The 26,501-nt window shown below is 42.6% G+C and overlaps 1 protein-coding gene across 2 annotated transcripts in view; it reads right to left on the minus strand.

The window, feature by feature from the left end:
• DIP2C (disco interacting protein 2 homolog C) overlaps positions 1 to 26,501 on the minus strand; it is a 362,563-nt gene that overhangs the window by 102,019 nt on the left and 234,043 nt on the right. For both annotated transcript variants that reach the window (XM_082847813.1, XM_082847812.1), the window contains 8 exons: positions 23,963 to 24,097; positions 21,394 to 21,513; positions 20,036 to 20,233; positions 13,512 to 13,603; positions 7,037 to 7,147; positions 1,140 to 1,263; positions 744 to 853; positions 517 to 619 (listed from right to left, as the gene is read on the minus strand). In XM_082847813.1, coding sequence (XP_082703939.1) covers positions 517 to 619; positions 744 to 853; positions 1,140 to 1,263; positions 7,037 to 7,147; positions 13,512 to 13,603; positions 20,036 to 20,233; positions 21,394 to 21,513; positions 23,963 to 24,097 — 993 coding nt within the window. The remainder of the gene's footprint in view (positions 1 to 516; positions 620 to 743; positions 854 to 1,139; positions 1,264 to 7,036; positions 7,148 to 13,511; positions 13,604 to 20,035; positions 20,234 to 21,393; positions 21,514 to 23,962; positions 24,098 to 26,501) is intronic.

The raw sequence follows: 26,501 nt of genomic DNA on the forward strand, positions 1-26,501 counted from the left end.
ACTATCTGTTATGGCCTAGACTGTTTTCTCCCAAATTCCTATGTTGAAGCCCTAACGCCAAGTATAAATGTGCCTGGAGATGGGGCTCTAAGGAGATAATTAAAGTTAGGTAAAGTCACAGGGTGGGGCCTGATCCAATAAGAATGGTGTCCTTATAAGAAGAGGAAGACACACCAGAGCTCCCTCTGCACACAGAGGAGAGGCCGTATGAAGACACAGCCAGAAGGTGCCGTCCGCAGGCCTGGAAGGGGGTCTCCCAGGAACCAACCCTCTGGCACTGGATTTCAGACTTCAGCCTCCAGACTGTGAGACGTCAACATCTGTTGTTTAAGCCCCAGTCTGTGGCGTCTGTTTTGGCTGCCAGAGCAGACTAAGACGCCAACTAAACAATCCAACACACAGACCTTCAGTGGAGCCGCACGACTCTCTGAGTGACTAGTGGGAACAACACTCGTCTCCATAGGGCTGGGGTCTGGGGTCTGGGGTCAGGGTCCCCCAGGAATGGTCTGCCCATACCTTCTGTGTAGCCACACGCCTGTGTGAGGGCCTGGCAGTGGGTCAGAAGCGCGATCCTCGTCACGGTCACCCCGAGCACGCTCCCATCCTTGCACGTCTTGTACTGCAATGAGAAGGTGCTGAGAGGGTAGAGCTCCAGGCCCACATCCACCTCTGACCCTGAGCTGTGTAAGGGTTGCAGTGCATGTCACTCAGTTCCCCAACCTCGTCCAGACCCAGCAACTCACCTCGATATACGCAGTGTCATTATTTGCGTCCTTAATGTGCGGGAACCAATCTCGAGGAGGTTTAGAGAGATGTTTTGACTCTGTGACAAACCATAATAGCTTTGGCCAACCTTGGAAATAAAGGACAAATTCCTTTCAGGCAAGCATCTCCCAGAAGACAGGTGTGACACCACCTTCCCGTTGGTGGCATGCTTCACAACAGCACAAGCCAGACCAAACCTCTGGTGTTTCCACCAAGTCTAAGGCCACGGCTAAGGTGCTGTAAGCCTCCTGCAGTTACAGCACATCACGTGCAGGCTGAGAGCACGTGAGGTGTGATCTGAAACCTCGTGTGTGGACGGTGTGTTGGCACAGATGCCTCGGAGCACATCCTCCCCGCCCGGCACTGAGGCTCACCTTTGAACTGTGGGATCTCCCCCGTCGGGCTCTTCGGCAGCCCTTTGTGGCAAGCGTCACTCGTCAAGGCTACAGTCACTCCACAGCTTCCAAGCAAGAACCCGATCTGCTGGCTTCCTGCGTCCTGGGAGACGGCAGCAAGGAGAGAAGGGTCACGAGCAGAGGTGACGGCCACTCTCCTAACAAAACACGGTCTCGCCCTTGGGCCCTGGGATGGCACCAACCTCCCTGAGGAGAGGTTCAACCAGAGTGCCAGGGCAGGGGCTGGTGTCTGCACAGCTGGGGTCAGATTCAGGCTGCCGCTTGCCAGCTGCCTGACCTTGAACAGGGCACTAGCTTGGCCTCAGTCTCGTCATCTGCACCGTGTCCTTGGCTGGCTGTAAGGGATGCACACGGGGAGCACAGAGTGTGCTGCGCTCAGGGGGTCTCGTTCTGTTCCCCTCTGGTTGTACAGGACCGTGACCTCGGGACACAGAGCGGGTCCAAGAACACATCTCTGCACTCAGGACACTAACCCCAAGCGGTCTTTGATCACATCCGGCGTGATGGACTGGACACCCATGCCGACCACAGAGTCAGGGTGTGTGTGTGGAGGGGCGCCGCCCCACGGACTGACTGCCAGGACTTGGGAGCAGATGCTGCGGGAGGGGCAGCCCCGGGCGCCACCACCCTGAGCGTCCAGCCACCCTGCCAGTCAGCTCAATTCGCTTTCCTTACTCCCACCAGCTATGATTCAGAAAATAAAGCCGTGAAGCAGCCGGCATTCCTAGAAGGGAAACGTCAGGACTGTGGTGAGGCTGTCACCTCCTTCCTTCCCACGTGAGACAACATTCTCACCCCAGTAAAATCGGCAACATCGACATCTCAAAACTACGTCTTCCAAGTGCCTAGTTCCTACTCCTCACTGCAGATTTAAAAGCCGCATCTCTTTACACAGCATCACGCACAGCCAGCCTCCCCACACCCTTGCAGCCCCGACAAGGGGGAGGAGGCCTGGTGCTCCGCGGATGGAGACCTTCCCATTTCGGGGACCCTGTGGGATTGTTCCTTCAAGCAGTGCTTTTTCAAGGAGAATTATAATCAGTCACTTCAATGTGAATTTGGGTATCACATGGCCAAAAGCTGTGACCGGGTAAAGGGGTGGGGAGATGGGTTCTGAAGCCAGGTTTAGGAGCAGAAGGGCGTTTCTTTAGGAGCGTGAACTCGCTGGGACCGCCTACAGACAGGCTCAGAATGGCTCAGGAGAGGGAGCACCAGGGCCAACTGCAAGACCTGTCAGGGTCCACTGTGGAGGTCCGCTGTCCCCTGGGCCCTGTCTTCCTAGTATCTGCTCCTAAAGACCCTAAAATACAGAGGAAGGGTTGAGAGTAACCGAAAACAGAATCCATGGTTACTATAAAATTCAGCTTCCATGCCTGCTCCTCCTCCATCTTCTTGGTCTGGAAATTCCTACTCAGAGGTCCAGCCAAAAGCCAGCTTCGCAGAAACAGCCCCACCCAAGAACCCCATTGGGCTGAGATGAGACCCCTCCACCTGCTCTCAGAGCGCTCTGTCTCCTTCATGCACCGGGATCCCTGAAATTAAGCCCAGCTTGACCCCAGAGCCTCTGGCAGAGCCCACAGAGCCATCTGTGGCCTCCATGGGCCATCTCTCCTGGACCTGGGGACAGGGCCCTGAGCCCCGATACTTGGGAGCCCCCCGACACCCCACACCACTGTCCAGAAAGGCTCCACAGGAAGCTACTGAGGAGGCACGTGAACCACTGCCCTGACGGCCAGAGCACTCAGGCCCTGACACCGCCTCCCGTGTTTCCTGAGCGCTTTTCCCTGGAATGGCTGTTTCTGGCCTGCGGCTGGGCTCAGGGGCCCTTCCTCTGTAGAGTTGAGCTGTCCAGGACCACAAAATCTCACAAATGACTCTCTTTTGCTGTGCAAGAAAAGCTGACCCACACCTGAGTTCAAACCTTTCCCTCACTTTCAATCTTTCTCCAACGTAGAGAGCTGACGAAGCATGTCCCTTCCCCGGCAGTCTCTCCACACCCACGGTCTCTGACAAGTCACTTCTCAAGCAGTAAATGCACCCTCGACCAGCCCCACCCCGTCCCGTCTCAGTCTCCAGGTCAGAAAGCATCAGCCGTACCCATGAGAAGGACTCTCTCTCCAGTAAGTGTGAGGTGAGTTCACAGAAAGCGTCTCTCGTGAACTCGTTCCGGATTTGTGGACCTGCAACGACCAGCTGGTGCTTTTCCAATTTTGATGCTTGCCTACCCAAACCGCTGGCTTCTCAGCTGCCTCAGGAGGAGACAACAATGCAGATGAAACTGAGTGAGGGGCTCTCGGTGCGTTACTCTGCAGAGTCAACACAAGACAGGCTGCAGACCCATGAGTTTACAGATTATTATGGTCATACAACAAGGGGATCCAAGAAACCTGACCAAGAAATTTTCCTTATCAATACTAAGAGAAACATGTCATTACTGTATTGTTGTTTTGCCAATTAATTTTTAACTTTTTATTTATACTGGAAATTTCCAAGCAGACACAAAGATACAAAGAGAAGGAGAAAGAAATCCTACGTTCCTGTCATCCAGCACCAACGATTATCAACGTTGGCAAATCTGTTCTCATCTCTTACCTCAAACACATGCACACGTGCAGATTTGTTATTTTAAAACACATCCCAGACGTGGGGCATAACCTTCTACCCACAAACACTTCCGTTGGGTGGGTGTCACCCTCGGGCTGCCCCATTTCCCTCCCTCCCCACCCCAACTCCCTCTGATTTCTTCCAGCAAAATGTACTCCCAAGGGAAGGATCATGTGATGGTTCACGTGAGACTGTAAGTATGTGACAAGATGTCTATGTTTTTCCTTCCAGAGATGTTTCATTTCAACAGGACATCTGAAACCTTGGTTAAAGCAAACAAGTGGGGCATGTGCTAGATTCTAAGGAAAGAACAGTTTGCATCATGCAGGACAGTGAGCCCCCCCTGAGCTCAGAGGCAAGTGCTGATGGGCCAGGCCCTGCCTGGCTGGACTCCTGTGGCCTCCGGGGCCCACTTGGTCTCTGGCCCTATGGCACTTAGGATATGCAGAATTACACCCCTGCTACAGCCTTGCTACTTCCCACGCTGGCAGAAGGAAAATGCAGCTTAGTGGTCTCCGCCAGTCCACAGGCCCACTTTGCTGGCATCTGGCCTTCACAGACCAGCTCAGCCACCTCAAGAGGGCGAGGAGGACAGCCACTGTCCAGACCTGCCCATCGCGGCACAGACTTCTGGAGGCTCCTCTCTTGCCCCTGCCTACTCCGTGGCCAAACCATTGGAGGGACACCCATTTCTCCCACTATGAACTCTTCAAGTGAAAAATGAGCCTTCTCCCCACACCCCAAGAACTAGAACAGAGAATAAATAAATACACATGGGACTAAATCATTCAGTGAGGCTAATCAACATTGATGATTCTGAAAATTTGGTTCTCATTAGGCCCTTTATTTTAAGACAAGACTAGCGTGCACAGGACTGGTGGATAGAGGATTCACAAACTTCATCCCCTACACCCCTGTGCACATCTTACCCTGTGCTGAATGGCAACCGAGCCAGTGGATTCTTTTATTTAAAATTAAGTAAAGTTGGGCTTCCCTGGTGGCGCAGTGGTTGAGAGTCCGCCTGCCGATGCAGGGGACATGGGTTCGTGCCCTGGTCTGGGAAGATCCCACATGCCGTGGAGCGGCTGGGCCTGTGAGCCATGGCCGCTAAGTCTGTGTGTCCGGAGCCTGTGCTCTGCAATGGGAGAGGCCACAACAATGAGAGGCCCGCGTACCGCAAAAAAAAAAAAGTAAAGTTTTCTAAGAATGAACATTACATTCTGAAACCACAGACTGAGGCCCAACGCACAGCTTCTGGTTTAACAATAACCTGTGAGTCATCTGCTGGTTCTGTTCCCCTCAGAAATGTTCCGAGGGAGAGAGGGCCAAGAAGAAACCTCAGCTTTTTCTTCTGAGAGAGGGTTCCTGGTCCTGAGGTACATGGTACAATATGAGAGTCTGAATGGGTCTGAGAGGTGAGTGAGACAGAGCCACCTGGCAGGTCACAGCCTGCAACGCCTGAGACGGCTGGCAAGCACGTGTCAGGAGACCCAGAGGAGTTGCAGGTGAGACACCCTGGCCCCGCTCGACAATGCCTGGTCAGGAAGTGGCAGAGACAGGTGCCTCTTCATTCAAATGATTTTCCTCTGCAAAGCAGACCTGGTCTGGAAGACACCAGGCTATAGATGTAGAGTAGACAAATCTAAATTCGATATGTGATGAGTAAACAATAACTGCTACTCATAACAGCAATACCAAATGTTCTGGAGTCTGCTTGGTGCAGTGCTGACAGAGAATCAGACTCTTCACTCATTAGGCTATGAATTTCTCCAAATTAGCGTCCTGATGCCATTGACTAGAGAATCCAGAGGGTTTTCTTTTCTATTTCCAGAGGACCTCAACCCACTGAATTAGATATCAATTAAAGAGGAGCATCACACATCCCTTGAGAGGCTTTCCAGGTTAGTCACAGCACCAAAGAATCACATAGGACAACGTGGCTACCTGCTCAGTAAATCCCCAAACCTTCTGCATTTCTCGTCAGTTGTGAATGTCATAGGGCTCAGGAAGATGAGGAAGCACTTTATGGGGTGTGTATTGTACACCGGGAATGCTAGAGGCAAACCCTCGCAGAAATCAGCGTTCTCCTCAGGCCACTGGTGGGGGCTCTGATGTCAGTGGCTGCAGGGCTCACCCCCCTTCCAGGGCCACCTGCCACCCCGCCTGACACTTGGAGGTGCCTAGGAGGCCCAGGAGGGAACTTGCAGATTTTGTACCCAGGAAAACGGAAACAGTAACCATTCCCCAACCTTCTTCTAAAGGATGCCCACGTTCTCTCCTTCCGACCCAAGGAGCAGAGTTTCAAAGGTACCCACACACCGTGAACAGACCTTGAGGCACTTCCCCATTTTCATAATGAGTAGCCACAAAGACAGCTGGAAGATTCTCTGGAAACTCTGAGCCTGGGCACATGAAAACCTTAGCATTTTGGAGCTGGAAGAGTCACCCCACACACTCTGCTCATGATGATGTGCTAAGTGACGGCCCGGTGAATCCAGGGTGGAGCCCAAGGGCACGACACATAACACAACCAGTGGCAGGGCACCTACCCCACAGCCGTCGGCCCCGTCTCCTTCGACAGCATCAGAGCACCTCTCGGGGGACCATCAGGGTCAACCCCAGCACAGCCTCCTCCCTCTGCCTTCCCTTCCAAAGTTACCACAGGTCTGTGGTGCAAGAAGCCAATCATTTACGCGGACAAAGACACACACACTGCTGTGTAGGGTTCCGACACTGGACTACACTACAACTGTAACAGCAAGATAGTTATTTATTCTAATCATAGAATAAGATCCAACAAATCGTAGGTGAACCTGGAACTTGTTAATGTCCAAACACCTGCACAAATGCAACAACGGCCACCCCTGAAAAAAAAAATAAGTGAAAAATCTATCATTTACCCAGATTTCTAGTGCAGTGACACTGAGGAATGAGATACTGGAACACCTGCTTTGCTGGTAGATCACCCTGCTCAACGCACAGAAGGTGCCACCTCAGGGCAGCAGCTCAATCCGGCCACTGAGTGGAGCTGCAGCGTCAGTGCTGCTCCCTTGTCTGGGACAACCAACGACAACCTGCGCAGAGCCTCAGAGACAAGGCAAACAGCCCTGTGCTTCCTGATCCACATCCTGCTGAGATGAAAGCTCTTGAAGATGGCTGTTTGCACATTCTGACCCCATGACAGAACCTTCCAGGGCAGCAGAGCCGACCTTCCCGGCCAACAGGTTTCAACAGAAAGATACGTTATTTACCTTTCTCGTGAGGGGCACCTCGATGGGCACAGGCACAACTTCGGCCAGCAGGCAGCCGTAGAAAGCCACCATGGAGGCAGCAGGGTCATTGTTGGGGAACACCAGTGCCACCTGGACCAACACAGAGAGAGAGGGATTAACCACTAACACGATGCCACTGGAAAAAATTTAGATGCCCTGCTTGAAAAATGCATATTAGTAAGATGCATCTTAATAAGTTATCAGATGCTTTTCCTTGATCTCACATGGAAGGCAAACAGATTATCCGGGTCATCTCTGACACCGCACCAGAATGCAACTACCCTTGCTGTTTACACTCCCCCATCGGCACATATTTTTACACAGGTGAAACCACAGTGCATACACTATCTGTCTCTCACTATTCTCACTGGGCTCTGAAGTGCGTCCTCGTACGTCCACAGAGTCTTCACCATCGTAACTGAACGCTGTGCACTTCCTCCCTAAGGTGCTGGGCTCACAGCTGACTCTACTCTGATCCCAGCTCAGATTTAGCTCCCCAAGCCTTAACTTACCTGAAAATTGAGAATATTAGTGTCCTAGCGTTGTAGTAAAGGTCAAATGAGAAAATGTATGCAAGAGCTCACACCGTGCCTGACACACAGCAGGTAGCCATGAACCACAACTGCCCACGAGGCCCCGGCCCTGGGAGCCGGCACTCGGTCAGCCCGCACCTGCGGCATCTGGCTTTCTGCCCTCCCAGGGAAGGTTTCCGTGAACACCTGGTCACACATCTCCAGCCGCCCATTGCCTCTCCAGCTCAGCCTCTGAAGAACCAGGAGTACAATAATCATGGAGTTCTAAAAGGTAAATTTAAATTACTACCCTAATAATCCAATAATGGACAGTATGATTTTTCAAATGTTTTCTGATAGTCCTGAAGGGAATCTTAATGAAGAACAATTTTCCATCAGATGGCTTATAATTATTCGTCCTTGTATGAACTGTGTTTCATTTCCTTTGTTTATTTATCTGCTGGTGTTTTGACATTTCCCATAAAATCTTTAAATATACTTCATAGTATTAACTCTTACATTTGATGCAGACTTCTTGATACAATATTCTGTTTTATTTTTATTAGTATATTTAATGTTGCATGCAAACTTGTCAAGTTTCTCCTTTATGTTGTCAGCTTCATCCCATTTACATCCACCTGGCGCTCAGGTTAGCATCTTGCTGTGGAGCTACCGCAATGTCGATCCGCTTGCTCTCCTGTTGCCCGATGCTCCTTCTGGAGTGGCCCTTCCTACTCTAGCTCTAGAAGCTGCCTTCAGGATACAACAGGCAGTCCTATTTCTGGATCCTCACTGAGCTCTGCAGGACTCTGCTTCCACTTTAACACAAGCGTCTCCCAAGTGTTGCTCCAGCATCGGCACTGCTCTTCCTTGTTGATGATTAAGCACATAAATCCCATGATTCAGCAGATGTATATGATTTTTGTATTACCTCATTCAGGAATTTAACACATTTTTTTCTTTAAAAATGCCCTAACTAGAAGTTATTAACTTTGTCATGAACAGTTGGATAAGACACCCTAATTACCTCAATATCTAAGTAAGCAGGTTGGCATAAAGGACTCAGATGACAGCTGAGGATGGAGCAGGCTGCATCTTAAATTTGGCTCTGTTAGCAACACAGGATAGTTGATGGAAATAAAATTAAGTTTGGAATTATGTGAAGATTGCCTTTCTATATGGTATTCCTGCAGTTTACTAAAATCAGCCAAACAGAGACAAATGAAACCGTTAAGGCCAATAAAAGCCATTCTGCACTACTGAAGAATTTTAAGAAACCCTGTGAAATAACTGTTGATTAGATATTAATCCTTATTTTGTCCCAAAAGCACCCAGACAGATGCCAGACTACTATCAGTAGGATTTCAAAGGAGGAATAAAAGGATTTATTTGCATGTCTCTGCATATGAACCACAAACAATTATTTTAAAAATGATCTGAGGTTTGCACTGGCCTCAGGTGTCTGCCTTCAACTGGTGGTCAGAGAGTTGACAGCATCTATTTTTAGTTCTGGATCTGGCAAAGCAACAACATTCAATCAAATGTTTGCAAAGCTTCCAAGGCACCACTGCTGTAAGACTGCTCTCCTTGAACCAAAACAGAGGATGTTAATAAAATGCAGAAGATGTTGAAGTTCCACCCAAAACTAATGGCTGCACCCACTCATAGAGGACTAGTTAAATTTGGACTTGTTAGTCCTCCTAGGACTAACCTATTCCACACGCAAGAGTCTTCAAGAGCATAGAACCGAGAGAAAGAAGGTGCTGCTTCCAGAGCCAGACTGTGGATCAACATATTTCCAAAGAGGAGCTTCTGGTCTGGCTCCTATCCCAGCTCTGTTCCAAGGAAGGGCAACTTGATCCAGGATTTAAAATTCCCACTGCTCAATCACTAAAGTTCATGCTGATAATGCCATATTATATAACCTTGCAGAGTTGGGTTAAAACAGGATGAAATGTTATATTAATGTAAAGTAGATAAAAGCAGAATATAAAATTGTGCGTTATATGCTCTCAAAAATATAAAAGTAACAAATAGAAAATGGTCAAATAGCTAAAGGCTCATTTAGAATCAAAACTGAATTTTTAAAAAATTTGTTTTAAGGAAGGGAAGACTGTATTTGTATCATTCTCACCAAACTTTCCTTTTGTATCTCAATCAGTCACAAGTCCTGCTTTTTGGTGACTACACAGTGATTCCAGTGCAATACTGTACAAATATACAGATGCTTCATTTTCATAAACCCACATCGTTTCTTTTCATTCAATTCCCTATGTATTCTCTGATATTTCATCACACTTAACTATGCACAGAGCGTCAACAGACCACCTCCTTCCTCCACTCCGCTGGTCTTCCTGTAACAGCCTTGCTGTCCCAGTGCCCGGCCTGTTCTGTCCACATACCACACAATCCCCCCTCAGCTCCTTTCCACACTCTGTCCTACAACCTGACCAAGAGCCACAGGCTTGCTTTTTCTCCTCAAGAAGTCTTCTCAGATGCCAGAAGCTCCCAAAATGAGAATATTCTCTGTCCTTCCCAAAGAGCTCAGCTGTATCTCTCACCACCTATTTTGGGGACCTGTAACATTTTCCAATTTACAGATAGCCAATTATCAATGTCTTTTTTTTTTTTTTCTAACTCTGCAAGCTCCCTGAAGGCAGGCTTCACATATGATGCATCTTTGTTTGTTCCACAGCTCTCACTATAATATCCTGAAAACCTATTCAGCTTAGGCACATAAGTACCTTTTCAAAGCCCAAGCAGGACTCCCCAAAGTGCATTAATAGGGTCACCCACATGAAAAGCGTCTATAATTTTTATGCTAAGGACAGAATGTTCATTATCCTCGGAAAATTATATTTAATTAAAAATGATTTTCAAAGAGGTAAAGAATCCTGTTTATTGTGACAGAAGGCTATTATCAATTGAATACTACAGTCACATATGCTTATTTAATAAGTATTTATATGCACATGCCAGGTGCCAGCCATATGAAAACTTTTTAAAGGAATAATTTAGAAAAGTAGTCCCTCCTCATACAATTCAAACCACTCCCTGCTAAAGAAAATCTTTTTACATATTTTGTTCTATCAAAACTTGCCCCCCACATTCCTACTGACTTCTTAGCAGAACAGAGATGGTTTATTTTGTAATTGCTATTGTAAAGGAACTTCAAGAGTCTGAAGGCCAAAGACTTTTTTAAAAAAACTACTAAGACTATTAACCAAATTATAGATAAGGGAGATAGATTACAACTGACTTTTTTTTATCGTGATAAAAAATATAACAAAGTTCACCATCTTGACCATTTTCAAGTATACAGTTCAGTGGCATTAAGTACATTTACACTGTTGTAAAACCATCATCAACCATCCATTTCCAGAACATTTTCATTTTCCTAAACTGTAACTCTGTCCCTATAACTGCCCCTATAACAATAACTGAAGCCACTTCCCACAGCCCCTGGTAACGATCGTTCTTCTGTCTCTAGGAATTTAAGTACTCTAAGTACCTCATATAAATGGAACATACAATATTTATCCTTTGTGACTGGCTTACTTTACTGAGCATAATGTCCTCAAGGTACATCCATGTTGTAGAATGTGTCAGAATTTCCTTCCTTCTTAAGGCTGAATAGTATTACACCATACGAACATACCACCTTCTGTTTATTCATTCACCGACCATGGATGCTTGAGTTGCTTCCTCCTTTTGGTTTTCGTGAATAGTGCTGCTATGAACATTGGTGTAGATATATCTGTTCAAGTCCTTGCTTTCAATTCTTTTGAAACTGAAGTGGAATTATCGGATCAGATGTTTAATTTTTTAAGGAACCACCACAGTACTGTTTTCCACAGTGGCTACACCACTGTATATTCCTACCAGCAATGCACAAGGGTTCCAATTTCTTCACATTCTTGTCATCACCTACTATTTTCTGTTTTTGATAGCAGCCATCCTAATGAGTGTCAAGTGGTAGCTCATGTGGTTTTGACGTATATTTCCCTAATGATTAGTGATTCATGGGCTTATTTGGCTATTTGTAAATCTTCCCTGGAAAAAGGTCTATTCAAGTCCTTTGCCTGATTTTTAAACTTTTTTTTTTTTGGTTGTTGGTGTTGAGTTGTAGAACTTCTTTATATATTCTGGATACTAATCTTTTATCAGATATATGATTTGTAAACATTTTCTCCCATTCTGTATGTTTCTTTTTCACTCTCAAAAGTGTCCTTTGGTACACAGAAGTTTTTAATTTTATACATTTATTTTATTTATTTTTGGCTGCGTTGGGTCTTCGTTGCTGTGTGCGGGCTTTAGTTGCAGCAAGTGGGGGCTACTCTGTTGTGGTGTGTGAGCTTCTCATTGCGGTGGCTTCTCTTGTTGCAGAGCACGGGCTCTAGGCTCACGGGCTTCAGTAGTTGTGGCACACAGGCTCAGTAGTTGTGGCACACGGGCTTAGTTGCTCTGTGGCATGTGAGATCTTCCCAGACCAGGGCTTGAACCCGTGGTCCCCTGCATTGGCAGGTGGATTCTTAACCACTGCGCCACCAGGGAAGCCCAGAATTTTTTAATTTTGATGAAGTGCAATTTATCAATTTTTTTGTTCCCTGTGCTTTTGGTGCCATATCCAAGAAATCATTGCCAAATCCAATGTCATGAAACATTTCCCCTATGTTTTATTCTAAGACTTTAGGTCTTTAATCCATTTTGAGTTAATTTTTTAATATATGGTATAAAGGTTCAATTTTGGGTTTTTGCTTATGGATATCCAATTTTCCAAGCACCATTTGTTGAGTAGACTATCCTTTCCCCCATTTAATGTCTTAGCATCCTTCTTGAAAGTCCCTTGATCCTACATGTAAGGATTTATTTCTGGGTTTTCTATTCTATTCCTTTGGTCTATATCTGTCTTTGCGTTAATACCACACAGCTTTGATTGCTGTAGCTTTACGGTAAGTTTTATAATGAGGAAGTGTGAGACCTATAATTGACTTTTAAAAGCTAAATATCAAACTTGTTCATTAAACTGGAAAGAATCATAGCCTACCACAGAATCCTGGGGCTGCAGCAGTCTTATTAAAAATTCCCCATAATGGGCCCATGTTTTTATAATGTCTCTTAAGTAAATCATAGCTTATATTCTTGTTGGTTTATGGTGCTCTAAAATGATATTTTTATAAAATTAATTTGGAGTCCTTTGGGTGCAGGTGGGTAACCCAGTCTTGGGGCATTCTGAGGTAAATAGCAACATATGGGGAAAAAATCACTCCATTTAAGGCAAGAAAACTAGGTTCTACTCTCAGTCCCACATCTTAATTGGGGTGTAAAGCTTGGGCAAGATTATTAACTGCTCTGGGTGTAACATTAAAAAGGAAATACTAATATCTGTTTTCAGTAACTTAGCAGATTGTAGTAAGAATAAAATTGTGCTTTTCAATGAAAGACAGTAGCCTATATCAAGAAATTTAACACTAGGAAAGGAACATACCAGCAGTTTGCTGCCAGGATTTTCGATATCACTGACTAATATAAAAAAGTTCTAAACACAACTGTCCTGCCTACTCAGGGAGACAGTGCAAGTACATTCCAAACTAGGAGACCACATATGTCAGGGGTTAGGAACACAGGTTTTGTGGTTGGACAGAAATGGATACGAGCACTGGCTATACCACTTTCTAGCTATGTGCCTTCAGCTGATATGATTCTTACCCTCTCAAGTCCTAATATCCTCATGGATAAAATGTGAGAACTACTATAGTTAAACTCGCTGAGTTACTGTGAAGATTAATCCTGCTGAATAACTGCTTCTGGTTCACAGTAAATGTTAAGAAAGCCTGATTTAGTAGTATGGAGGCACTGAACTTTGCAACTTTAAAACAGTGGGTGTCTTCTCCACCTCAGACCACGTGTCTTGCAGATGTGATAATTTAAATTGCACTTACCCTATCTCCAGGTCGCACCATAGGTTCTTGTTTTGTACCTAATTTATGCAGAATGTTGTAAGCAACCTTCATACTTCTTGTCCACAGTTTGCCTATCAATACAAATTATAAAGACACAATTAATTGTACACATGCATTTTCTGTTGTGTACATGTGTGCACATTAACCTATATAGAGAGTATTACTTTTTCACTTTAAGCCTTTCAAGTTATTCCGAGCCCCTGGAATCAAGATGGGAAACAAAAGCCAGCAAATCTGACTTAAAAATCTGAGAAGCCTGAACACTGGAATAACGTATTAAATACAAATATACCTAGGATGCTAAGAACCTAGAGGAAAGCCACACAGAATTTAATTACCATCACAGAAGTGGGGAGGATTTCTAGGGAGTAAAATAGGGCAGGGACCAAGGCATTAGTGAGTTAATGCTAATTTATGTTGTGCAAAATGACACCTATTTCCTCTATTAATGAGTCCTGTCTTGTGTGATTGCAATGAATGTAAAGGGCACTTAAGACAGGCTTTGTAGGGCCTGATCCCTCTCCTTCCCCACATCCTAAGTTTCTCAACTTCAACTTTTCCTAACTTTTAGGATTTTGGAATCCTAATCCCTGAATTTAGATAAAAATTATGGTAAAATTTTTGAATTATTTTAAAGTTTTGAACTCTAGAAAAAATCACCACAAAGCAGGACTAAAAAGATTAAAAAAACATGAGAAAAATAACCAGTTTTGAAGAACTTGCAGATTCAAATCCCTGCCTTCATTCCAGTGCCAGACATTTCCTCAGCATACCCAGGTGATAGCAAACAGTCTGAGATCAAACCAAACTGACTTTAAAATCTAACATGAATTCTTGGACACATAAAGGCCTTTTACAACTTTAGCTTCTATAAGCTTTCAGAAGCAGTCAAGGTGTTAGAAATTATATTAATGCAATAATAGTATAATAAAGATAACAACAATTTGAACTATTTCCTATAAATGCAATCACTGCTCTAATCTTTTTCCTATTTTAAATGTAAAAGCTAAATTAATATACACTTTAATTATGAAATTAAATTATGAAATTATGAAATGAAAAAAATCTGAATTTGTTTTATCTCATATTGGATTTTGCAGCAATCCAAACTAGGGTTCTTACTGTTTTCCTATCAATGGATTTATCAATTTGTCTCTTCCTTAGTGATTAGGGGGACAAGGAGGATTTTTCCATTATCTCTGATTCCTATAATTCCTAGGACATTCCTCGCTCATAGTATGTGCTCAACAAATGTTTCTTTGGTTTATTAACATCATAATAAAGCAAGCTATAAAAAACAAAATCGCAGTCTACATTTTAGCCTACTTCTTGATCATTGAGAGTAGCTACTAGGTGTGATGTTTTATTCATGCCCCTCTTCCACCTTCCTTAACTCCACCTCCTCAAGACTGGCTACTTTACAATTATTTGATGATTATATTTTTGCCCCAGATAGTCACTAGCCATTAGAAATAATGCAAGGAGTTATTTTTTTCCTAAAGAAATCACAAATATTTTGTGCCTTCAGATTTATTTAATGTGAACAATGTTAGGAAATTATTATAGTTAAATAAACAATTACAATCAACCTGTTGTAAGTGAAAAAAATCAACGATTGTAAACAAACAAATCAATTACAATCAAACAATTAGCACCATTATATTTTGTTAAAGTTTCAACTTCATTCTCAGTTTGGAATATTAAAGTCGAGACCATCATAAATTCATACAAAAGCCAATTTACAACAGAGAGTTTGAAAAAGGAAACAACAAACTTTTGGCAAGTTCTAGAAATACTTTCAAATAGAAAAAAATAAAGAGTAAATTGATGATTTAAATTAAAGAAGATAAAACAGTTCTTGACTGATTTAGAAAGGAGAAAGAAAAAAAAATTCCAACCAAGAATACTCTCCTGGCCAAAATTATCCTTCAGAATTGAAGGACAGGGTTTCCCTGGTGGCGCAGTGGTTGAGAGTCCGCCTGCCGATGCAGGGGACACGGGTTCATGCCCCGGTCCGGGAAGATCCCACATGCCGCGGAGCGGCTGGGCCTGTGAGCCACGGCCCCTGAGCCTGCGCGTCCGGAGCCTGTGCTCCGCAACGGGAGAGGCCACAACAGTGAGAGGCCCGCATACCACAAAAAAAAAAAAAAAAAAAGAGAAGAACTGAAGGACAGATAAAGTTCTCCAGACAAGCAAAAAGCTAAAGGAGTTCATCACCATGAAAGCAGCCTTACAAAAAAAGTGTTAAAGGAACTTATTTAAGCTGAAAAGAAAGGGCAGTAATTTGTAACAAGAAAATATGTGTCTCACTGGTAAAGGTAAATATTTAGTAAAGGTAGTAGATTAATCACTTATAAACCTAGTATTAGGTTGAAAGACAAAAGTAGTAAAAATAACTACAACAGTTCAGGAATACACAAGATAAAAAGATGTAAAATGTGACATCAAAAACATAAAACAGGGGAAGACTAAAAATGCAGGGCTTGAGAATGTACTCAAACTTAAGTTTTTAATCAACTTAAAACAGACTGTTAAAAATATGTTATATGTAAGCCTCATGGTAACCATCAAGCAAAAACCTATAGTAGATACACAAAAAATAATGTGAAAGGAATCTAAGCACACCACTAAAGAAAGTCATCAAACCACAAAGGAAGAGAGTAAGAGAAGACTAAAGGAACAGAGGAACTACAAAAGAGCCAGAAAGAAATTTAAAAAATGGCAATAAGGTCATACCTATCAATAACTACTTGAAATGTAAACAGACTAAATTCTCCAATCCAAAGACACAGCGGGTGAATGAATTTAAAAAAACCCAACAACACAAGACTCATCTACATACTTCTACAACAGACCCACTTCAAGTACAAAGACACACACAAAATGAAAGTGAACAGATAGAAAAAGATATTCCATGTAAATGGAAACTAAAAGAAAGCTGGGGTAGCTATACTTATAACAGATAAAATCAACTTTAAAACCAAGAATGTAACGAGACAAAGGACATTATGTAATGATAAAGGGTAAATCCAACAAGCAAATATAACATTTGGATATATTTACGCACCCAATATAGAAGCACCTAAATATATAAAGCAAACATTAACAGACATAAAGAGGGAAACAACAGCAATATAATAAGAGTAGGGGATTTTAATACCGCATTTACATCAATGAACAGACCAGCCAGACAGAAAATCAATAAGGAAACATCAGCCTTAAATTACACATTACACGAGATAGATTTAATAGATATATAAAGAACACTCTATCGAAAAGCAGCAGAATAAACATTCTTCTCAAGCTCACATGGAACATTCTCCAGGATAGATCATATCTTAGGCCACAAAACGAGTCTTAAATTTAAGAAGACTGAAATCATATTGAGCATCTTTTCTGACCACAATGTTATCTAACTAGAAATCGATTATGAGAACTGATAAATTTACATGTATGTGGAGATTAAAAAACATGCTATCCAAAAACCAACGAAACAAAGAAATCAAAAGAGAAAGTAAAAAACACCTTGAGACAAATGAAAATGAAAATATAACATACTAAAACTTAACGGGATACAGCAAAAGCAATTCTAAGAGGGAAGTTCACAGATAAACGTCGATCTCAAGAAACAAGAAAAATCTCAACCTAACTTTACATCTCAAGTAACTAGAAAGAGAAGAGCAAATGAGGCCCAAAGTTAGAAGGAAGAACGTGACAAAGATCAGAGCAGAAATGAATGAAATAGAGATTAAAAAGACAACAGAAAAGATCAATGAAATCAAGAGCTGGTTCTTTAAAAAGATAAACAAAATTAACGAACCTTTGGCTAGACTCACCCAGGGAAAAAAGAGGACGCATAAATAAAATCAGAAATGAGAGACATTACAATTGGTATTAAAGAAATACAAATGATCATAAGAGATTACTATGAACAATTACATACCAACAAACTGGACAACCTCAAAGAAATAAATTCCTAGAAACATACAACCTTCCAAGACTGAACGATGAAAAAACAGAAAATCTAAACAGACCGTTTACTAGTAAGGAGATTGAATCAGTAACCAAAACCCTCTCCACAAACAAAAGTCCAGGACTAAATAGCTTCACTGGTGTATTCTACCAAACATTCAAAGAAGAATTAATACCAATCCTTCTCAAGTTCTTCCAAAAAACAGAAGTTGAGAAAACACTTCCAAACTCATTTTACAAGGCCTGCATTACCCTGATATCAAAACAAGACAAGGACCCCATGAGAAAAGAAAATTACAGGCCTGAAGAACACAGATGCACAAATCTTCAACAAAACATTAGCAAACCAAATTTAATAATATGTTAAAATGCTCATACACCATGATCAAGTGGGATTTATTCCAGAGATGCAAGGATGGTTCAACATCCGCAAATCAATGAATGTGACACAGCACATTAATAACATAATGAAGGATAAAAATCATATGATCATCTCAGCAGATGCAGAAAAAACATTTGACAAAATTCAACATCCATTTATGATCAAAATTCTCAACAAAATAAAAGTCATATGTTTACAAACAAAATAAAAGTCATATGTTTATAAGCTCAGAGCTAACAGCATACTCAACAGTAAAAAGCTGGAAGCTTTTCCTCTAAGATTCAGGAACAAGACACTTTTGCCATGCTTATTCAACATAGCATTGTAAGTCCTAGTCAGAATAATAAGGCAAGAAAAAGAAATAAAAAGCATCCAAACTGGAAAGGAAGGAGAAAAACTGTCACTACTTGCAGATAACATGACATTATATATAGACAAACTTAAAGACTATACAGAAAAACAGAGTAATAAATGAATTCAGTAAAGTAGCAGATACAAAATCAATACACAGAAAACTGTTCTGTCTATATACTAATAAAAATCTATCAGAAAGAGAAATCAAGAAAACAATCCCATTTACAACTGCATCAAAAGGAATAAAATACCTAGGAATGAATTTAATCAAGGAGGTAAAAGACCTGTACGTTAAAAATTATGATTTTAATGAAAGAAATTAAAGATGACACAAATAAATAGAAAGATATTCTCTGCTCGTGGATCAGAAGAATTAATACTGTTAAAATGTCTGTACTACTCAAAGCAATCTATAGATTCAACGCAATCCTTATCAAAATTCCAATGGCATTTTTCACAGAAATAGAACAAACAATTCTAAAATTTGTATGAAACCATGAAGGACCCCAAATAGCCAAAGCCATCTTGAGAAAGAAAAACAAAGCTAGAAACATCATACTCCTTGATGTTACAAAACTACCAGTAATGAAAAACTGTATGATACCGGCACAAAAACAGACACATAGATCAATGAAACAGAATAGCCCAAAAATAAACCCACGCATGTACGTCAACTAATTTATGACAAAGGAGCCAAGAAAGGGGAAAGGACAGTCTTTCAATAAATGATGCTTGGAAAACAGTACACAATCAGCTCCATGGCTGAATCTGGCAAGAGATGAAGGTCAGACAGGAAAGTCCTCTGTCTTTTTGACTGACTAAAATCTATTTCCAAGAGTATGACTTTTAAAAAAATGAATCTTATGCCTCATGATGGGTGAAATACCCTCTCTCCACTCCACTCAGAATTTCCCAACAAAACCAGAAAAAAAAAAATGAGACTGTGAAAACATATGCTCCTAAATCCCATTTCCTTCCATGAGATGCACAGGATAATGACTGAGGCACAGTGGGTGCCTCACGGGCCCCACACCCACTAAAAGGCTGGGCTATAATACTTAACACCTGGCTCTTGACCTCCATTGCTAATGGAGAAAACACTTTCTCTCCTACCTGCAATTAGAAGAGCATTATCATCATAAAAACAAAACTGAAAGTTAAAAAAAGGTAATCTAACCTCACACATGCAGACATAATATAAGCCATTTTGGTGTTTTTGTTACGAAGCTTGTTTCTTTGCAAAACTGTAACAGAGAGTGTGAAAATGACCTGAAAATTTGCTTTCTCCGCCTCTTATCCGTGGCGCAAAGAGAAAGGAATCTCTCTGGTACAGTTAACTATTTCCAAGTTTATGGACTGCATTAATGGTACTGAATAAAGAATTAAAGAAAAGTTTGTTTTCTCTTGCTTTCTGAAAAAGCACTTTGGAAACAGATTCTGTTTCTTCTAAGTGAGTGACGCATGTCAAAGAGCTCTGATATACATTCTTTGACTACCAATCCTTCTTGAAAGCATTAATTTAATTAATATACATTCCAAGAGGTAAAATCTAACATCTTATTAGAGTTATAATCACTAATTTTTTATATCACTTTCTGGTTTTTACTCAAAAACATTTAACAAATAGTAACTTTTCATATTCAAACCAAATAATTTTCCTATAATATTCCTTTCAGGTTCCATTTATTTCTGTATTAGAAACATAAGGCAACACAAATATGAATCGGCCACCCTGAAAGTGACAGTTGTGTGCAGGCACAAACAAACAAAAGGTGGATAAGTCTCAGAGGATTACCGTAAGTGAGGATGTACAGAGGTTTCCCATTCGTGTCCATCGTGGTCAAGCATGGGGCCTTTGGTGAGATGGTCCCCCATCGCTGTAACGCTGCTTCTAAAGATGGGGGCCAATTTGTAACCACACCCAGCTGTTCCCCACGCATCGCCAACATTTGGGCTCCCTCTGGCTTTGGCTGGTTTGGATCTGGTTGTTGAACTAAATACATTTGAACACAAAAGGTTTTCAAGAAAAACACATCCATGTTAGCACAATCACTTTTTTATTCCTTTTAAGGAAGCTAGAAGATTTACACTGGAGTTAGACATTTATTAGAGGACAGGAAACATGCACAGGTGTTTTTCTAGAATTAGAGCTATGACCGACACATGAGCCTCATGGATGTAACAAAAGCACTTAATTCTTACAATTTCCAAGGCAAAGTCAGGGTGTGGAACTTCGGGAGACCTGAATGCATTTATAAACTGACAAGTAAAACTATGCATTTTAACATGCCTAGAGTCTAGGACTGCCATGTTTAAAACATCGGTTATCGACATACACTAGTAATTATAGACTCCAAAGGGCTCAAATCTTGCTGAATTATATTTTTCCCTTAAATACTGAGATGTAAATTTGAATTTGCTACAGCTACTATGAATAACTGGCACAGCACATATTTTTTTACGTATAACAAAAATAAACGCCCCATAATAAAAACAATTTGCCCAACTCTTTAGATAGGTAAGAATCTGAGAGATTATTCTCACTTCTGGGAAAGGTTTCTCTTATAGTTGATGATTCACAATTTCCACCTGCTGGCTAGAAAATCAGCTATGTCTTACTTGTGGTATAAAGAGCAAGAAAATAAGCAGTTTGGGTTTGACACAACAAGCAGTACTTTGTTTCAATTTTAAGTTGTTCGTGTTAAAAGGCTCAGGACTGTTCAGGGGTTAAGAATACCAGCTCCTGAAGCTGTCACGAGAGGCAGGAAGGTGAGATCTGCCACGGCTCATTCTGCGTTCCTCTAAAGCCTATTCAGAGAGAACGCGCTGCTGCAAGCTCAGGTTGCCTATGATTTATCAACACCAGCATTCCTGTAGCCTCAAGGAGTCCTCAGAAAGAGGCCTGGCTCACGGGACAAAATCGCATTCTGCTGAGAGTGACACACAAATGGTATCAACCCAACTGTGCTGGGACTGGCGTATCTTTAAAGGGACCTTGGAGAATAGTACCTACAGTTTCTAGGCAGGATCCCTGTCTTCCCAAGAACACCAAGATTACTGTTCTTAAAAAGTCTAACAGCCTTGGTAGAAAAACACTATACTCTATAGGGTCACAGAAACACTGGACGAGCGGGTAGGAACGGGCTCTTTCACCTTCCAGCAGTTCTTCAAAGTCATCGACGAAGAATTCCCGCAATGGTGGTCGTTTGGGTCGTTTGAGGGTGTTGACAAGCTGCTGGATTTTTGCTGATACCCGGCTACTTACAGGCACTCCTGAAAAACAGAACCATGGGGCAGGTGGACTGACTGTGAGCATGAACAGCGTAAACAAGCAGCTACAGTAAAAACAGCCATGACAGCACACCCTGCCCCATCTCAGGGCTGGGAGCCCCTCAGTGTCACCTAAGATGACTGCTGCTCAACGAGAACATTCCAAGGTGGACGGTCTTAGCATGTGACCTTGCTAGGAAGCCTCGAGAGAGCATAAAGATGTAGCAGAAATGATTCCCTTTTACACTGTGAACTGTCCTGCTCTGGTGACCTTGGGAAAAACTCCAGACAATAGACTGGGCTCGGTCCCGCCTCTATTCCTAAAACAGGGTCTGTCATCTCCTAATTAATACAGTCTCAGGGTCCCCTGTGTCCTTGGGGGTCAGAGAGCTGATTAAGCAGTGAGATCCTCCCCAAGTCCCAATCTCCCCTGAGACCACCTGTGCTCAGCCTCCAGCTGCCACCCCTGAAAGTAAGGGGACTCAGGTTCTACAAGTGCTGCTGGCAGGCCTTGTCCTCTTGCAGGTAATGGCCAGGTCCCTCCTATATGTCTTTCAGACCCACTCTCCTGAGTGAACATTTAGGCAATGCATTCTAGAAGCACAGCAATTAAAAGTCTCTAAATTCAGTTTCTGATATAATACAGAACTTACAGATATTTATCCATGTGTACTGAGAAAAACAGACCCAACCTTATAATACATTTCTCATGACAATAAATGTGACATCGTTTTCAAAACTGAATAAGTGAAATGATCAATGAAAAAGGCATGAAATTTAAAAAATTTTACATAACCCAAATAAATGAAAAAAATGGAGCACCAAGAGGCTGAATCCGTAACTGGATCACATGTACTCTCTGCAGGCAGATTTCATTCCTGCTGAACAGTGCTTGGAAACCTGAACCTGGTAAATACGAAGGCCTGGAACCTTCACGGTTCTCAGACAGAAGAACCACGACCAGAGAGGGTCTTTCCCATACTGACCGAGGCAAAGCCCTTCCTCCACGGCACAGTGTCACAAGAAGAGAACTCAGCTTTTGGAACAAGTATGACAGAATTCAAGGGAATTTTTCTATCCAATAACAACCATTTTAACAGATAGTCTCAAAATACTCTATGGGCACTTTCAGAATTGAGACATTAAATATTTTACAATCTTGAAAATACATAAAAATATACAACCCAGAATTCTCAATATCTAAACACAAAATTTCCCCATTAAAGAGTCCCAGTTAATCTGGTTTGGATGAATCAGAGATCATTTCACAAGGCCACTGGTGCTCCAGCTTAATTTAGAACACACACAAATCATCCTAGGACCCAGCCCAGAGCTTCTGATGTGTTAGGTCTGGGGTGTGGCCCAGAATCTGTTTTCCAACAAGTGCCCCATGTGGTTCTGGTACGAGATACCATCACAGCACTGAACTGGACAATAGATGAATTTACCTGGGGGAGCAGGTGAAGATGATGAACTTCAAAGACAACAAAGTTACTAAAATGGTGATGAAAAGAATAACAGTAATGACCAATTCAATAAACAATGAACTTAGTAGAGGACTAAAGCAAACCTTGATACTGAGAAGCATTCCAGGGAAACCAATCATACTGGAAACTGGAGTGACTTCAAATATACTAACAGAGAACTCAGAACCTAGCGACCTTGGGCTCTGACCACAGTGAAGAGGCATCTGCCTGTTAGAGGCTGGGTCCAGGCCTCCTCATCACCCCCGAGTCACAGTGTCACGGACACAAGCATAGTGGGATGGATGGCACACAGAGGCTATTTTGGCCATCTTCCAAGAAAATAACACTTTATATCATCATCGGGGTCCAGTCTAACTTTCATGACTCTGGAAGGTCAAGGAAAGCAGAATAAAGCATGAAATTCATGCTCGAGTCCGTCACTTTAGGATGGGTAACAGGAATATGTCAGAGCATACCAAGATGAAAGATTCAAGGAATAAGAGAGAACCCGAGTGGCTGTATTTATCAAATCACCGATACTTTTTCCAACATGGAGGAAAAAGGACCATCTTTCTTCCAAAGTCTAAAGCACCATTCTGCCCATCTCTGTGCATTATTTTGGTTGTGTTTAGCTCCATCTTGCCCTTCCAAGTAACCGTTCACAGTCTTAACACCTGTACTAATTTTCTAATTGTGGAATCAACATTATTCATTAGCAAAAACATCAGAATTTTATCAAATCTTTTTATTCTCATGACGAAATTCCTACAACGTTGACATTCTTCCTACAAGGAATAACTCTTGGCCCCCTTGGAGATAGCTTGCACTTCCTGTAACTATGCCACCTTCTAGGCAGGCTCATAAAGAACCTGATGAGTCAATGAGCCGACTGTGTCACTAGAAGAAACACATCCAGTCAGGGCACAGAAAGCACGTCAGCAGAACTTAGAATTTACAAAGGAGGAAAAACTTGCTGGAAGACATACCGTCGCCAGTCTCCATGAGCTCGGCATTGCCATACTTTGGGGCTGTTCTTGACGTCGTAGAGCCCTGCGGCCTTTCTACTTGTATTGAGTGTTCTGAGGTGTAAGTGGTTACGTCGGGAGGTGCAGAGTGATTTTCTGTAAAGAAGCAAATTGTAAGTTTTCTGGTTATCATGATACAGTTATTCTGAAGGTTACGTAAGCAATAAGGTTTCAAAAATGCCACATCCTAAGAAGAGAAAAAGATTCTGAATCAAAAACTACTACAAAAATCTCAGCATAAAGATGATCTTTACAATAATAACATCACTACAGGTGCCACATCAATGAATCACTGTTGCACTTTAATTAAAATAATGTCTTCAACTGGCCAAAGGAAAAAGACACTGTAAGTTATGTGTTCATAAAGGAGTAATTTTCTTGTCAGTCATAGTAGAGGCAGTTAAGAGCTCAAGCTTTAGATACAGAGAGCCTGGGGTTTGAATCCCAGTTCTGCAAATTCTTGAGACCTTGGAAGCATCCTGATCTCTATACCTTGGTTTCTTCATCCATCAAATGGGAATAATGGCAACTACCTCCTTGTTGGGTAGATTAAATGAGTTAACATATGTAAAGTACTTAGAACATTTCTTGATAGAAGGTGAACATTTAGGAAATAGTAGCTATTTTATTATTTGTTTTAGCATGAATAATACTGAACAGTCCAGTCATTCAAAAAATACCTGTTTACATCTAATGTGAATGGTGTGCCGTGTTCTGCACAATGAAACGTACAGCAGGCCTTCCCCATAACATTATTTGATGATAAAGTTAAGTACTTAAATGGGGAAAGCATGATTTTGTATTTATTACATAAGACATTAAGGAGAGCATGTCAAGTGAGAATGTCCATGTCATTTTATACGTACTAAGTTCTAATAATGAGTATTATACTATTAATTTTGATTTGTTAATCCTTACTAGATAAAAACTTGTCGAGATTCTATAGTTCCACGTGACAGAGCACATTTTATGCTGTTAAAAGGGGAGCAGGTACTGGAAGGCCTTTCTCCGCTGTACACTGCCCACCTTGTCACTACACGTGAGGGCCAGTTTAAACTGTGAAATCACTAACATAAAGCACAAGAATGAGGAAAAACAGAGCACCGAAGAGATCACATAAAGGACGCTGTTTACAGACTGCGCTAAACTAGAAGCCGGGGCGTGGCCTGTCGACTCCGCTGGGAACATACACATCGGGGACTCAAATTTTAGCCGTTCTGCAAATGTCTAGACCTCGAGAAGCCCACGGGTACTCATTTGAGGGTGCAGGTAATTTTAACAAGTAGGCAGATTGGCAAGTACCCAATCCGCCAGAAGTGAAGACTGACTTCTGTGTCAGTGAGCCTGTGTATGTTAAGGGACATTACACTGAGTGAGACTTGAGGCTGAGGAATATTAATCTGAATTCCTAAGCAAGCTTCAAACATAGCAACCAGCGTGACCAATGCCGGTGCTTGGACTCGGGAGACCCTCAGTCCTAGGCACACTGACCAGTAAGTGTGTAGAAATGTGCATGGGGGCTGAGGGCTGGGCCGTCAGCACTTGCCCAACTGGTCCTCAGGTCCGCCTCTCAGAGCTGATCACCTGAGGGACCGGTTACTGACCTTCCTATGCCTCGGTTCCCCATCCTGTAAAAGGGGGTGACAATGACAATGCCTACCTCTGAGTTACAGTGGGGATTAACGTAGATAAACAGATACAAGCACTGGCGTCACCAGGCACACAGAAAGACATGCCAGGAGAGGAACACATGGGCAGCTCTCTGCACCGACAACTACTCTTCCAGGGTCTGAGCCTGGAGATCTCTGTGAAGATAACAATCGGCATCAGCCCCTAAACACAGGCCATCAGCAGAGAGTCCAGCTCCCCATTTCTCATCTCCCTGTTCCAGGAGTGTCCAGCCTGTTATGGATTGAACTATGTCTCCTCAAAATTCACATGCTGGAGTCCTAAGCTCCAGGACCTCAGAAGGTGACTGTGTTTGGAGATGGAGGTCTTTAAAGAGATGATTAAGGCAAAACAAAGCCACTAGGATGGGTCCTAATTCAATCTGACTGGTGCCTTATAAGAAGAGATGAGGACAGAGATGCCCAGAGAAGACGGCTGTCTACACGCCCGGAAGAGAGGCATCAGGAGAAAGTGCCACCACCGTGAGCGCAGACTTACAGCCTCCAGGATTGTGAGTCACTGAATGTCTCTTGTTTAAGCCGTATTTAAGGTGCTTTGTTATGGCCGCCTGAGCCAACTGACACATACCCTTAAGGGCAATTTCTTAGATCTTAGCCCAGAAAAAGAGTACCTGTGAGAGGGAGGAGGGTGCGGCAGGGATGCTTTATCAGATCACTGAGGGGAAGAGCAAGAGGGAGAGAAGAGGACCATTCAAATGACCTCTTTAATATTTCAAACACTGCATTCATTCTTCTCATCTCCTCTACCTGTGCTCTTGCCAAATAGACTTTATTTCATGTTTCAAAATGATCTAATTCTCCATGGCTGAGCA

Source organism: Leucopleurus acutus (assembly GCF_964270905.1).
Source record: "Leucopleurus acutus genome assembly, chromosome: 1".
Lineage (NCBI taxonomy): Eukaryota > Metazoa > Chordata > Mammalia > Artiodactyla > Delphinidae > Leucopleurus > Leucopleurus acutus.